Source organism: Nicotiana tabacum, chromosome 6, assembly GCF_000715075.1.
Source record: "Nicotiana tabacum cultivar K326 chromosome 6, ASM71507v2, whole genome shotgun sequence".
Lineage (NCBI taxonomy): Eukaryota > Viridiplantae > Streptophyta > Magnoliopsida > Solanales > Solanaceae > Nicotiana > Nicotiana tabacum.
This window is the reverse complement of record NC_134085.1, coordinates 133,711,364-133,726,191: the sequence shown is the minus strand read 5'-3', so window position 1 is coordinate 133,726,191 and position 14,828 is coordinate 133,711,364. Positions and strand designations below refer to the sequence as shown.

Here is a 14,828-nt window from a genome sequence, read left to right as displayed (position 1 = left end):
GCAAAATACATAATTTACCCATTGACCTTCCACCCAAATCCCTGTTACACACTTCTCTACCACGGGCAACCTTTTATACACCCAACCTTTTAGAAGTGTGTCAATGACACACCATTTTGCTTAGCTAGCATGTGCGTGTTTAACACAAAAAATAAGAGCGTGAGAAAGGTAAATCTTTTGTCCAAAATCTTATTTAAGTGCCATCTGTCAAAAATTAAACCAAAATGGAAATTATTTTAAAAAACAAACATAAAAATAAAGAAAAAACAAGAGAAGAAAAGGAAAAGACCATCTGATCTGAATTCGCGGACAACTTCACCATAAAGAAGATAAAATCCAATCAAATAAGGTAATTTAGTCATCTTCTCTATCTTTTCCTTTTCCATTCAGAAATTTGGACGATTTGGGGCAGTGTCGAATTTTTAAATCGTCATTTGGGAGGAGAAAGTTTCGAACCTCCATTGTTGGGGGTTTCTTGAGTTTTCGAATTGGTGTTTGGGCGGAGAAATCTAGCAATAATGTTGGAAATTGTTTGGACCGAATTGTTGAGCTTGTTTACTAAATTAAATTTTTGTTGCTATTGTGAAATTGATTTTAAAGTTATTCTTGGATTTTTGAATCAGCTGCTGGGTTTGTCAAAATTCGAACCAGTGTAAAAAAAATCGTATTATAATTTTAAGTTGTCGGTTCAATGGATGTGGAGGTGATATGATGAGTGGTGCCAGCTATGGTGGTGGGGTGGTCACCTGCGATGATCTGCCGGAGAGATGGGGGAGCAGACAGCTAATTTAGTTTTTCTAAAAAAATAAAATTCTTTTGTAGCCATAATTTAAAACCTAATGAATTTGTGGAATTGAAATCTGGTGCATTTGTAGAAAAATGTTAAATTATTATACAAAGATTGCTCTCAACATTGGTGGCCGGAGTGGAGAATCCACTGAGTTGGGTGGGCAGTCATTTTCTTTTTCTTTATTTTTTAAATAAAACTTGGATGAATTCTTTTTATTTTTCTACTTTTATGTTAGTGACACGTGTCACAACCTTATTCATGCGTGATACACACATATTTAGAAAAAATGGTCAAACATAGAAGTGGTGTGTCATTGACACACTTCTAAAAGGTCGGGTGTTTAAAATGTTGCTCGTGATAGAGAGGTGTATAACAGGGATTTGAGTGTAAGGTCAATGGGTAAACTATGTATTTTGTCTAGTGTAATCTCATTACGAAGTTCTTAAATGAAGGGCTCTTTTAAATTTTTGAGAAATTTATATTTTTAAAATATAAAATTGAGCAATCGATCGAAATATATACAAAAAAATATACTATATTTTATATATTTTGACTAATGAATGCAATTAATTTCGATCGATGGGTCAATTTTGTATTTTGCTCTAAATTTTTAGCGCTGGTTCCGAATTACATCAAAGGTTCAGTCCAACACATTCCAAGTATAAATGACATCAGGTAGCCACTGTAAAAGGCTGTTATTTAGGAATAAGCCAATGCATTATGAATTAGTTTTTCAGTTCAAATCGTCAGGACAGAATCGTCATGAAGTTAAGATTTTTAATTTAAAATTTCAGGAGAAAATAAGCACGAATTAATCTCTAAATAGCATCCCTAGGAATGGGTATTTGTGCACTTGCCCCCCATTCCAAAGAGGAGTCCAGTCCAATTGTCCATCCTTTTTTCTTTTCTTTTTCCTGGAGTATAAACCTTTTTATTTTTTCTTTTTATTCCAAATCTTTTTGTGGAAATACAAAGAAAAACGGAGGGGAAAACGGAGAAGGAAAACAAGAGTGTGAAGAAGAAAGCATGCGATGTGGAGGCTCTGAAGAAATGTTTGGAAGAAAATAAAGGCGACTATTTGAAATGCCAGTCTCATATTGAAGCTTTTAAGTCATCTTGCTCTATCAACAACCCTAATTCTTCTTCGGAATATCCCCCAAAGCTCAGCTCCGGTTCGGATTCTGATCCTATGATTATAACTTCTTGAAATTTGATGTCGACAGCTCTTTTTAACTACTTCGTTCGTTATAATGTTAGTTTTTTTGGTAATTATTAGCTATACACTATTGGAAAAGCTTATTCTTTGTCGTTGATAAAGTAAGTTACAAGCTTGAACGCAAAACAGATTGGTTTTCTATGAAAAATTGAGCTTTTTTTTAAATACTGTTTTGGGCAAATAGTGAAGGTTTCGTTCACTGTGAAAGAAGAGTTTTTCAATTCCAATTGCTGTTTCCGTAAGTGTTTATGCCTATGGATGGAGCTGACATGAAAGCATCTGTTCTTGTAGACATAATGGTTAGTTTATTTCGTAAAGATCAATGCCTCAGGTTTTTGCTTGGGAAAGAGAGACTTTTTTTTAGTACTTTGGGGATGTTTGGAATCGAGTCTAGTTGTAATCCTTGGCTTTGCCAACAGTGGTGGAACAAGGAATTGTAACAAGGGGACTAAAAAAATGCAAAACTTGCACAGTGTGTGAAGGTACTTAGCTATCAAGTGGATTCAACATTTATTATACATATATACAAAAATTGTTGTTGCCCTATTTGCACAGTGTAACTTTTCGACGAAGCCTTCAATACACTTGGCTACACCACTATCTGCCAAGTGCCAACACATGTTGGTCTATGACTTGAATGCTTTTATAAGGCTCTAATATAAGTTTCCAACAAGATTTACTTTTTGGAAAGAAAGGAACAAGATTTTCAGAGGCTTGATCAATCTTGCTCAGGGTGTAAACTAACATTGTTAGTCTAAAGTGGTAGGTCCAGCAAAATATTCTCAGTTGCTGATTAGTCATTTATGATTCAAAAATATTAACCCATTCAGAAATTCGCAATCTTAATGAAACAAAAGTGGAGGGGTGCAATTGTTTTGTTTGCTCATAGATATTGTCAAGGGTTAGGTGTTATATTACCATGGTGTTTTATTGGCTTATCCATGAGTAATTGTTTTCCGAGTACCTAGATTCCCAGTTTATAAAGCTAAAATTATGGTTGTTATTGTGAATGAAAATCAAGTAAAAAGACGTGCTTTGGAAATTTGACGTGGAGGGGTATCTGGTTTACAGAGTAATGTTTGCTCGATCCTTGTCTGCGATAGGTAATTCGATCAATGTAATATGCATGCTCAACTTTTTGTAAAGGGAACTTTCACAGAAGCTGCTGCTTAGAATAGTGACTTCAAAATTGGATTACTAGTTAGATGCACTAGTACCTGTAATACCCCTTTAGACAAAGTCCCACATCGGCAAAACACAAGAGGGATGCTGGGTATATAGGCTAACAAGACTTAGACCCTAGTGGTGCGTTTTAAATCCGTGAGGGCCTAGGCTCACAACGGACAATATCACTAACAGGCTGGGCTGTTACACTGTTACAGTAACTTTCCAACTTGGGTGGGGAGTTTCTGATGAGTGATGACTGTCAGATAAGTTCAAAAATTGCTGCAGGTTTAGTCCTTGAGGCTTCTCAATGCTGCTCCTTATAAATTATAGTCACTATCCTGTATAATGTAATATGTATGCTCAATTTTTTGTGAAGGAACTTTCATAGAAGCTGCTGCTTAGAATAGTGACTTCAAAATTGGATTACTAGTTAGATGCACTAGTAAGTAGTAACTTTCCAACTTGGGGTGGGAGTTTCTGATGACTGTCAGATAAGTTCAATAATTGCTGCAGGTTTAGTCCTTGATGCTTCTCAATGCTGTTTCTTATAATTTATAGCCACTATCCTGTATAATGTCACATGGACTTGGGTGTAAGATGCATGCATCTTTGTTGGATTTATGGATATTTAATGGCAATTTGGGGACAGAAAACGCTGCTTACTCTTAACTTTCAAGTGGGGACATTATTGAGGACCTGAATAAATGATATATCCCTTAACAACACTTTGGGCTTTTAGATGGCGGTTCAGGCAAATATGATATCAGATCAGAGTAGGTCAAGAACTCGAGTCTTACCACCACCCATCGACGAAATACTTCACGTGGTTGGTCCACATAAATTAAAAAAACAGGCCTTGTGAAGGGGGCACGTTGTTGACCTAAATAAACAAATAAATAACTGTCGAGGTAAGTAAGGTATAAAAAGGAAAAGCCTATTGAATGAAAGTGACGAAAGATATTCATTTTTCAATTCTCTTTCTAATAGTTTAAACTTTTAGATGAGATGATTCACTCAACTCGATATAGTCCCATACCCAGTAATATAATACACTAATTGCCATGTGTATACCAGATGGGAATTGTCCATAGCTGCAAGTGTTGCATGCATCACAAGGTAATTTTGTCTTCAACAGAAAAGTCCATTAAGCATAGATCTGTGGACAGTTGGAGGCTTGTTGAAGTTCAATATCTGAATTTTGGTGTCTATTAAATTTCATCCATGGAAAGTAACGATCTATGGAGCAAAAATGAGAAACGTAAAGTATCACAAAACCCCAATTGGCTTGGATTTGTTTGCTACTTCAGCTCACTTACGGCCAAAAGTAATTTAGCTAGCTTTCGTATGTCCAGTATTTTTCTTGTTCTCTTACCTAAGCAGATTGGAATCTTTCTGGGTTCAGCTGCCAGGGTTTAGTGGTTTTCTTTAATTTTATATGGTTTTTCTTTATTTCCGTTTGGATAGCTGCCGCTGGTGTCATTAAAACTATGATCTTGGAGCATTTGTGTATTTGACAAAACTATTCACTTGCATGTATTTCTAAAAATGAGAGTGTAATTTACACTTAAATCTCACTTCACATTGCAACTGATTTCACTTTATCCCCTTTATGTAGAAAAATGATTACTTTACTTGTTAAAAAGATTGGCATGCAGAAAGGCAATATAAAATTGACAAGTGATCTATATTTAAGAAAAATGCTTTCATGTAATAGAGTATTCAAATGCATATAATCATTTTACCTTCCTTTTGCAGTTGTAGAGGACCTCAGATAAGCAACTCGAATGAAGATTGGAAGACCGAAGCCCTATCTTCTGCTGTTAGCAGTAATAAAGCCAAAAAGAAGATTCAAGTTCAAGTCACTGCATTTTTTGTAACATTGCACAACTAGTCTATAGTCTTCTAATCTATGTAATTTCTTCGGCTTTAACCTGAACATGTGATTCCAGAAATATGTGCTTTTTGGTAAGTAGAAAGAGAAGAAAATAATGAGGAAAGCAAGTGGTGTTGGATGGGCGCCCAATTACAGATTTTGCATGCCTTTAGCATGTTATTGTCTTACTTGTCATATGTGAAGTGTCATTTACAAAAGCATATTTGTCTATTAAGCAGAGGCGGAATTAGGATTTCAAGCTTATGGGTTCGGAATTCGAATCGTTTTAAATTACTAAGTTCTAAATTAATAATTTATACATATTTAATGGATTTTTTAAGACAAATACAAGGTTTGAATCAAAGTTACTGAGTTCGGCCGAACCGTTGGTGGCAATCTAGCTCCGCCCCTTCTATTAAGTGCCTCAGTTCCTTGATAAGTTGCCAGAAAAAATGGTCTCTATTTTCCTCTGAAGATGCAGAAACTTTGGATATGATCAAAATATATGTAAATCTTAGAAAAAATTAGGGCAAAGATTACTTTAGCTCGCGGCAGAAATTATTTACATTCGATAGTCGCAAAAATATATAAAATTTGTATATTTTTTGTATATAACATAAATAATGTATATATACACAAAAAATATATATTTTTTTGTTATTATTTTGAGAACGATTATAGTATCATTTTCCTGAAAAATTATGCCACCGAAGTCAATCATGTTTCCTTGCTGGAGTAAAGGAATAAATATAGAATGTGTCATCATGCATGACCAATCCCCAACTTTCAAGGGTAAGGAAGGGAGCTACCAGGACCAGCTCTTTTTGTTTTTTCCTATTTCTCTTTCAAGTCTTTTAGGTTTTAAATTTAATAATAGGCACAATGTCCTCGGTTGCATATAAATTATGCTTTGCTTAATTGTCAGAGTAATGAATGTAGGGGGCATTTGCATCTATACCCGCTTTTTGTGTCACGTTTTAACTTGTGCCCATTTTGCAAAAAAAAATTGCAACCGTACCGCTTTTTCGTATAACTTCAGCATACGGGGCTGAAGTAGCAAAGGCAATCAAGCAAAACTTCAGCATTCTAGTAGCCGGGCTTGAAGTTCAGCTCTAGAGCTGAAGTTTTTGTTTTGTAACTGGCGAACTTCAGCTCTAGAGCTGAAGTTTTTGTTTGTAACTGGCGAACTTCAGCTGCTGAAGTTTTTGTTTTGTAACTGTCGAACTTCAGCTCTAGAGCTGAAGTTTTTGTTTGTAACTGGAGCTGAAGTTTTTGTTTGTAAGCTTCAGCTCTAAAGCTGAAGTTTTTGTTTGTAAGCTTCAGCTCTAAAGCTGAAGTTTTTGTTTTGTAACTGTCGAACTTCAGCTCTAGAGCTGAAGTTTTTGTTTGTAACTGGAGCTGAAGTTTTTGTTTGTAAGCTTCAGCTCTAGAGCTGAAATTTTTGTTTGTAATTAGAGCTGAAATTTTTTCTGGAAAAATCAGCTTTTTATGTTATCGGCCGCTTTAAATGCAGCAACCTCATTTCGTCTAACTCACACTCAGCTTTGCTGAGCCATTTTTATTGCTAAGCAACTGATATTCGAAAATACATTATACAGTTCTATTATACATTCAGACAACACAAATTTTTTTTTCTTCTGAACACAGAAACATATAATTCACATATACAAGGTTAGCTTTCTACTTGCTTTAATTATGCTTCTGGCTATAACAATAAGTTTCTCCACAAATTATGTTGGAAAAATCCCAAGTACTAGAGGCTCTTTCTAAAAATGATTATTAATTTCTTGAAAACGAAATCCTAGATAAAAACGTTGTGTGAATACAAGTTATATACATAGCCGTAATAGATTTCTTGCAGAAAAGGGTGAAGGAGAAGTTTGAGAAAGAAGAGGCGAATATAACTTCGACGAGGAGAAAGGGGCCTGGAGTTGTTTAAAAAGTAGGTATAAGTTAAAAGTTTTAAAGAAATGGGTATAGGTTAAATGTGGGCGACCAAATAGGGGAGCCCGTACAATTTTTACGAACGTAAGAGAATAAGCCAAATCAGTAGAATTAGACTTGCGCCCCTCTCCCATCCAAAAGTTTTACTGCAGAGTCCGCTCCATATTATAAAAATTAACAAGGTCAAAAGCAGTAGCGACAAATAGAGAGAGGCTGAAACATTTGACTCCCCTGCTCAAGTCTTCACATCTATAAATAGGGTTTCTAAAAGCACGGAAAAACCTACCAAACTAATAAATATACTCTGTTAACCAATAAAATGTTCTTATTTTAATTTATACATAACTCTTTAGATTAAATTATTTGATTTGATATACGTTCTAAGAACCAGCAGCACAACCGTTTTGACCAGCACACCTCCATCATTTGTGCCCGCTGCTGCCTAATTGCTTACAGCGTCTTAAATTCATTCTCTACTTTCATTGACCTTGTTAAAATAAAGGAGAGCTGTAGGGAGTGGGAAGAAAAGTCGGCAAACTCTAAACAGAAATTGTCAAACCTTAATAAATTGGTGGATGTCCTTAGTAGCTTGCAATTTATATTAGTACTAATTTTTAGTTCAAGTGAACATTCTTTATATCCTGCACAATTATTTATTTTCATTTCTCTGGAGTTTTCACATCTATTTTGTCCTAATTGCGATTCTTGTGACTCATTCTACTACATAAGTTTATCTACACAGTTAACTGAAGGATGCATCCATTTCTTTTGTAAGGTTAAACCTTAGTCCTGGTACTCTTTCCAACTGAAGAAACTAATATATCGATCTGCTGATCATTACTTGTTGAGCATGTCTGAATCTCAGAATTCTGTGAAACTTCCCATTTTCGATATCTCGAGGCCTTTTAGTTCATCTTCCCTTAAGTCCCTTTCTTTAGCTTGTAAAGAATGGGGTTTCTTTCACATCCGCAACCATGGAATTCCCAAAGATTTATGTAGACAACTTCATTTCGTTTCTAACCAGATTTTCAGTTTTCCTTCTGATGTAAAGCTGAAAGCTGGACCCTTATCAAATATAAGAACCTACACTCCCCATTTCATTGCATCCCCTTTCTTTGAGAGCCTGAGGGTTTCTGGACCTGACTTCTTTGCCTCTGTGCAAAGCACTTGCCAAGCACTGATCAACCAGCCAATTCACGAGTTCAGGTAAAACAAAAAAAATAACTTAATACTACATCTTTTATTTTATTTTATTTTGTTTATAATGTGGTGCTAGGCTAGCTGACATGCATCTCGACTATTCATCCGATACCTGCTATCTTTCACTAGCACAGTACCGAGTAACTTTTTCCATTAAAGTTGTGGCAGATGGGTCTGTCTCTGCTTGGATTGGACCCTTGGTTTTCCTCTGCTTTATTGACCGCTAGGCCACACCATAAAATGCACTTAACGCTACATTTTTATTTATTGTGCTTTATGGTCCAGAAGAATCTTTTTCTTCTCTTGAATACATCACAAACTACTTTAAGATCATTTGTCACATGGTTTGTTTCTCTGGCAACAATTTAGCTTTCATTGTTTTCTTATGTCCCCTAGTCATGCAATGGAGGAGTATGGGAGCAAAATGGAGAAACTGTCCAAAAGCATTGTTGAGGTCATACTGATGAGCTTAGGCCCTGAATTTGAGCAGAAATTTGCATCTGAATTCAAGAATTGTCATGGCTATCTAAGAGTAAACAACTACACTCCACCCGAATTCACGACAAATGTACAAGAGGAAGAAGAAGTTGAAGGGCTAGGCATGCACACTGATATGAGCTGCATAACAATAGTGTATCAAGATGAAGTTGGTGGTCTTCAAGTTAGATCCAAAGAAGGCAAGTGGATGGATATTGATCCTTGTCAAGACACTCTTGTTGTGAATGTTGGTGATCTTTTGCAGGCTTGGAGTAATGGGAAATTGAGATCATCTGAGCACAGAGTTGTCCTAAAAGAGCCTGTAAGTCGATTTTCCATCGCTTTCTTTTGGTGTTTTGAAGATGAGAAACTGATTGTTGCCCCGAAAGAGATTGTTCGTAGTGAAAATTTGAGGGTCTATAAGCCTTTTGTTTGTGCTGATTATTTGAAGTTTAGAGAAAGCAATGAGAAAGGCAAGTTTGAGAAAGTTGGTTTCACAGTAAAACATTTCGCAGGTAAATAATTACTATCTTTATTATAGCATTCTCTTCTTCCCATTGATGTGTCTCCAGGTGATAACAATATTTTATTTTGATAAGTGAGGTAAAAAACATTTTTACTATATTGGCAGCTGAATTTGTCCTTCTCCTCCTCAAAGCCTCAAGTTATTATTTACTCTCTTTTTTTCAAGTATTGTTCGGTGTAACTTGCGTGTATTTTATATTTTTTACTGCATGCTTACTATTTGGAAACAATCTCTCTACTTTCATTAGGTAAGAGTAAGGTCTGCGTACACACTATCCTCGCAACCCCACTTGTGGGAATATACTGGATTTTTTTTGTTGTTGTTGTATGCTTACTACTTCGTAGCATAGGTATATAATTTTTTTCCTGCATACTTACTACATCCTGGCATAGGTACCGATAACTCTGCCACAAAAATCTAAAATTTTGAATTCTATCTAATGTATGGTATTTTTCTTCTTTTTTCTTTCCCCAATTTTGCGGCATATGAGTTTGCTTCCACTCTGCCTGGTGACAACTGGTTTAAGTTTGACCTTTTGCACTATCTAGAGGTCACCAAAGACATCCTGAATGCATATTCTAATGGAGGTTATTTAAAAGGAAAAAGGCCTTATCAACTTAGCTGGAAATGAAACATCTAAACTTGGAAGAGAAAAGAAAAAGAAAAAAAAAGCCTACCAGAACACCAAATGATTGGGAATATAATTAGTCAACCAAGGGATTTAGGCAAAATTGTCTCCTCATTCAGATAAGAGACTTTTTATTTTATTTAATAAGTTCATTGGCAGCAAGGGACTTTTTTTTTATTAGTTCGTTGGCACCTAAGGGACTTCTTATTTTCTAAGGGCAAGGGTGTTAAATGGGCGGATTTGGCTGATTTTGGGCAGGTTGACCCGTCCAAAAGTTACTTGGGCTAAGATGGACTAGGTCGGGATATGTTAAATTTTGGGTCATAATCCAACTTGTCCAACTCTTATCAAGCGTGTGTTGTTTTCTTATGAATTATTTAATTCTCAAATAAGACTTTTTTTTTTCTTTTGTTATCATCATATATAACATATAAAACAAAAACAAAGTATTTACTTTATCAAAGTTACTTTTAGATCAATGTGGACTAAAAATCAATCCAACTTTAAATGATGTGCGATGAGTTGGGCCAAAATTGACTAAAATTCAACAAATAGGTGGGTCAATCACCGACCCAACCTTGGACAACTTGGGTGGATCAAATAGATTTGGGCTCAAATTGCCACCCGAGTTAAGGGACTTGTTATTAGAAATGAGAGAATGTCAATGATCATTGCAGGGGAAAAGAGCAAGATTTATCGCCGCCAAATTTTCTGTAATTTAAGGTTTAAGATTCAGCAGCAAAGCGCCAATAGTCTATTTGTATGCCATGTTTACACAATAGTTGGCAAAAAGAAAACAGAAAAGAGTTAGTCCTGACAATATAATCAGAAGTTTTTTGTCAAAAACAAAACCAGTAAAGGTACATATAAAATTACATGAAGAATTAGCATGCGTTACAACTTTTCCTACATGTACCATAATAATCAGGAGAACCAACCATAAAAACAGCATTTCTTTCACACTCTCCAGTAGCAGCCCATTGAGCACAGTTATCATCTTCATCTGTACAATTGGTGTCATCATCTGATTGCAGTGGATCCTTTTGCACAGTAGTACTTCTCAGATAAAAGAATTTGATTGCATACCACATTTCACCCTCAATAACAGGGCATCTTGCATGGGAACTCCTCCTGTCAGGAGATGCATCAAGGTGGGCATTGAAGAACAGGATTGCATTTCCTTTCGTTGGTTTCAAGGTGTCACTACTCTTCATACAGTCGGAGAAAATCTTATTCTGCACCAATGAGTTTTAATAAATCAGATTAAAAGCACAAACAGCAAAGATGACATTATGAAAATAAGAACAACAAAGCACTCTCTTTTACCTTCGACTCAGGGAAGAGGATCTGACCACCTTGCGTCACATTTGATAGGTACAAAATGACAGTTGCCATTAATGGTTCTTTGGATTTAAGTGCGGAGTTCCCGTCAAAATAACCATAATTCCCCTTTAAATTCTCACGCCCAGAACGCTGAACATGCAACGGCCTGCTGTTTCCTAAAGGCAAGGATGATTGTGTCAGTCACAGAACACAGAGAAGGTAGACTCAAAAACCTTTAATAGGAGGGGTACCTAGAAAGAAAAAAATGGAACTTAATTTGTCTGGTAATAGAAAATACCTTTAGGCAGAAAGGTCCAAGCCGAGATCCTTTCTTCAATCCTTGAGGAAGTAGGATCCTACAGAATGGTGTCAAGGAACATGTTATAAGTACTAAGTTCAAGGGCTGATGTAATAAGCTCCCTCTACGTGCGGGATCGGGGGAAGAGCCGACCACATTGGTTCTTATGCAGGCAGCCTCACCTTGCATTTTTACATGTTATGAGTACGGAGTTTAAATCAACATGAGTTGCTTTCTCTGCCAGCAAAGCTGGTGAGCGTGCCCGTCCACTATCATGGTAAGCAGTATTTATAAAACACTAATGCATTATAACTAATATCTTCAGTTTACAAGGTTAAAGCTTTCCACATAAAATAGTGTATTTTAGGTGTAGAGAGATGGTCTAAAATACAAATGTCACATGTATGCTCCGAAGAAACATTTGTTCATATAAGGCACCGTGTAGATAACAAAGAACTTACCTCCGCATCTAAGGGAATACCCATGGTTGGGAACTTCTCTGCATCCAATGAAGCGTTATCGCTTGTGGAGCTATTTCTCTTGCCATGCACCTACACAAATGCGACCGCATCAACATACATTTTAGAAAAAGAACTTTCTAAGCCAAAAAAGAATTGCACTACAAGTTGTGAGGCACTGATTTACCAAGGAGATTAAGTGATCAGTCTCTTCTGCTGAGAGAAAGTCTCTATACAAGAAGACCCTATTTCAAGAAAAAATGTTCATTATTCCTCCATACAGAGAATTATTCAAGTAATCTCATAAAAAAACCAGGACGCCAAACAAACATGCTTTCAATACACCAACGTAACAAAGAAAACTCTTCTTCTTTTGGGGTGTAATCAATTATACCCCAGAATTTTGAGCTCGTGAAATTTCTTTGCATGCCACAACACATTGAAGAAGCAACAAGGTTAATGATTGAATGGACTACCTGACCTTGGTCGCCACGAGAGCTGAACGACTTGTGAGGGATCAAATCTATTTGAATGGCCCAACTTTACAATGTCATCCCCATTTACCTCCTTGCCCCTCAATTCTTTTCGGCTTCTGAAACAAATTGTCGTAATCATATAAAGCACCATTTACGAAAATCACAACAAAACTTGTGCTTATTACAATTCTTCTTAAATTTAAGCTTTTGCAGCTTACAACTAACTGAGCAATTAATACACCTTCTACCGTACAGTCGAAAATTGTTTTCTCTCTCGCAAAACCACAAGTACAGGATAATATGATAAATCAGGTTCTTTTCCAAACTCCCCATAATAAAAATCAGTATTTTTGATAGACCCATAGATTTTGTTCAGAACCCCATAGGAATCTGGGCTTGGATTCAAGTGCGACTACGTTATAATTATTAAATATACAACATGCTAAGTAACCTTAAATACATGAATAACTACGAATACCCAAAGGGAAAAAAAGAAAGATAATGCTATATCATAATTCAGATCAGGAGAGGTTTGTGTTCAGAATAATGAAAGTAATTATTAAAGAAGAAGAGAAATCAAAGATAATGAGCTAAAAATGCAGGAAAAGTAGAATAATTTATGACTGACTTTTGGGCGAAAAGAAGCTGGGAATTGATCCCCAAAGCCAAGAAGATAAAAACCCAAAGAAAGCTCGCCATTGCTGAACCAGAGAAAATGGGAAAGTGAGGGCTTTCTTTTTTGGGGGAAACGCAGAGTTCGCTAAATCACTCCATGAAACTCCGTGCAGCCTTCAATACGTGGCAAAATGATGACTATATAGCAAGCTGCCAGTAACAGCCTAAACTTTAGACTTAATTTCTTTTCCCTTATTTTTTGGGAGAAACCATAATCTCTCCTCTGTTTTGGTTTCTAATTTTCTCAAATAGTTGAAAACAAATTGCAAGTTCATAAAAATAACGCATGTCATAATGCTATGATTAATGAATATTAATATTTATTTGTAGCCGCTCTAAAAAATAATAACTGATAAAATATATATTTTTTATATAATACACAAAAAATATGCATATTTATATGCTTTTTGGCTAAGGAATACAATTAGTTACGGCTAATCAGCCAATTCTTTTATTTATGCTTGAAAAATATTTATTTGTTGCCGCTCTAAAAATTAATAGCCGATAAAATATATTTTTTTAATTATAGAATACACATATACACAAAAAAATGCATATTTTATATGCTTTTTGGCTAAGGAATGCAGTTAGTTTCGACCAATCAGCCAATTTTTTGTTTTGCCCTAAATACTTTAGTTTAAGATACGCACTGCACCACAACATTCACCATAAGGGTAAGACTTAAGAGAATTTGTTGTTGTTGACATTATTGGTAGAGGGTTGCTCCTTTGTTGCAAATGTATGCCCTGCCTCAACTAATGTCACGATGTATTTGTTACCTCCGACTAGCACCAATACCGAATAACTTGTCTACCAAGATTTAAACATATAAGAACAAGTTAACTAATATTTTTGCCTCCGCTGAAATTTGAACTTAAGAGCTCATAATTCTCAATCCACTTCACAACCACTAGGTCACATGGGGACATTGCACCTTTTCAAACGGATCTTTTTTTCTTAAAGCTACATATAATTTCATTTAGCCTCTTTATAACTTACTTTACCAGAGAATTTCAGTAACATTACGAAATACCTTTCTTAAGATTGTTTTATAATAGAATAAATGGCCAATATAGTCTGGAGAATTTCTTTGCAGAACTTACATATCCTCTCTTGAAGCAAAAAGATGCATCTCAAAAAACCTGAAATGATGTATCTTTGTTTGAAGCTGGTGTTGTTGGGAATAAACCCCTTACCAAAATAATATTCACGGTAATAAAGCGGAATAATAATGTAGCACCGAGATACGGTAATTAACAAGAATAAAAGAGTAACAATGACACCAAGATTTTTACGTGGAAAACCCTTCTGAATAAGGGAAAAAAACCACGACCCCGAGAGGAGCAACTGATATCACTATAGTAAGGAATTTTACACTTTGTAGGTCGGAGGTAAATACTCCAAAGACCACTACAACACTCAAAAGAAATAACCCTCTTTTGATATTCCCACCTCACTACAATATCGCTCACTCTCTATTTTCCTCACAGACTATTTTCTTATACCTTGTCTGTGAAACCTCACTCTTTCTTTCTCTCTTTGTTGGTGTGAAGAAATGAGAGTTGAAGCTCTCCTTTTATAGCCAAAGCTTCACCCTCTAAAGCCTACAATATTTGACAATTTACACACATTTTTCACAATTCAACAAAGTTGGCTACCAAACCAAAGAAATTCAACAAGGTTGGCTACCAACCAAACCAAGTCAACAAGGTTGGCTACCAAACCAAAGAAAACTCTTATTAGGCACATGCCTAATACTTCTTCAATGAGATGGACA

General features: G+C 35.7%; 2 protein-coding genes and 1 long non-coding RNA gene across 5 annotated transcripts; 2 read left to right on the top strand and 1 right to left on the bottom strand.

Annotated features, from left to right (window-relative positions):
• Positions 1 to 197: 197 nt before the first annotated feature.
• Positions 198 to 5,281, top strand: LOC107793585 (uncharacterized). Of its 2 annotated transcripts, XR_001649761.2 has the most exons (3): positions 198 to 349; positions 1,766 to 1,962; positions 4,929 to 5,281. It is a non-coding gene; the product is annotated as an uncharacterized LOC107793585 (long non-coding RNA). The 2 variants fall into 2 exon arrangements; XR_001649760.2 differs by lacking the exon at positions 198 to 349 and having other exon boundaries at positions 356 to 1,962.
• A 2,214-nt stretch (positions 5,282 to 7,495) lies between these two features.
• On the top strand, positions 7,496 to 9,324 carry LOC107793579 (gibberellin 20-oxidase-like protein). The gene is made up of 2 exons (XM_016615956.2): positions 7,496 to 8,196; positions 8,587 to 9,324. Exons 1-2 carry the CDS (start codon positions 7,841 to 7,843, stop codon positions 9,188 to 9,190), a joined length of 960 nt encoding a protein of 319 aa, XP_016471442.1. The 5' UTR covers positions 7,496 to 7,840; the 3' UTR covers positions 9,191 to 9,324.
• Positions 9,325 to 10,556: 1,232 nt separating this feature from the next.
• Positions 10,557 to 13,183, bottom strand: LOC107793584 (putative prolyl 4-hydroxylase 12). Of its 2 annotated transcripts, none has more exons than XM_016615964.2 (7): positions 13,005 to 13,183; positions 12,382 to 12,492; positions 12,088 to 12,145; positions 11,904 to 11,993; positions 11,443 to 11,500; positions 11,148 to 11,320; positions 10,557 to 11,056 (listed from the first exon to the last, which is right to left on the bottom strand). In XM_016615964.2, exons 1-7 carry the CDS (start codon positions 13,073 to 13,075, stop codon positions 10,706 to 10,708), a joined length of 912 nt encoding a protein of 303 aa, XP_016471450.1. In that variant the 5' UTR covers positions 13,076 to 13,183; the 3' UTR covers positions 10,557 to 10,705. The 2 variants fall into 2 exon arrangements, with proteins under 2 accessions (XP_016471450.1, XP_016471451.1); XM_016615965.2 differs by having other exon boundaries at positions 12,382 to 12,489.
• Between the last annotated feature and the right edge of the window lie 1,645 nt (positions 13,184 to 14,828).

What these genes read in the sequence shown, in the direction of transcription:
- LOC107793579 (XM_016615956.2), top strand. Translation starts at nt 7,841, where the DNA reads ATGTCTGAATCTCAGAATTCTGTGAAACTTCCCATTTTCGATATCTCG. An exon ending in CAGCCAATTCACGAGTTCAG is followed by an intron (nt 8,197 to 8,586) that starts GTAAAACAAAAA and finishes TATGTCCCCTAG; the next exon opens with TCATGCAATGGAGGAGTATG.
- LOC107793584 (XM_016615964.2), bottom strand. Translation starts at nt 13,075, where the DNA reads ATGGCGAGCTTTCTTTGGGTTTTTATCTTCTTGGCTTTGGGGATCAAT. An exon ending in CAGCTTCTTTTCGCCCAAAA is followed by an intron (nt 12,493 to 13,004) that starts GTCAGTCATAAA and finishes AATTTGTTTCAG; the next exon opens with AAGCCGAAAAGAATTGAGGG. An exon ending in CTGATCACTTAATCTCCTTG is followed by an intron (nt 11,994 to 12,087) that starts GTAAATCAGTGC and finishes GCATTTGTGTAG; the next exon opens with GTGCATGGCAAGAGAAATAG.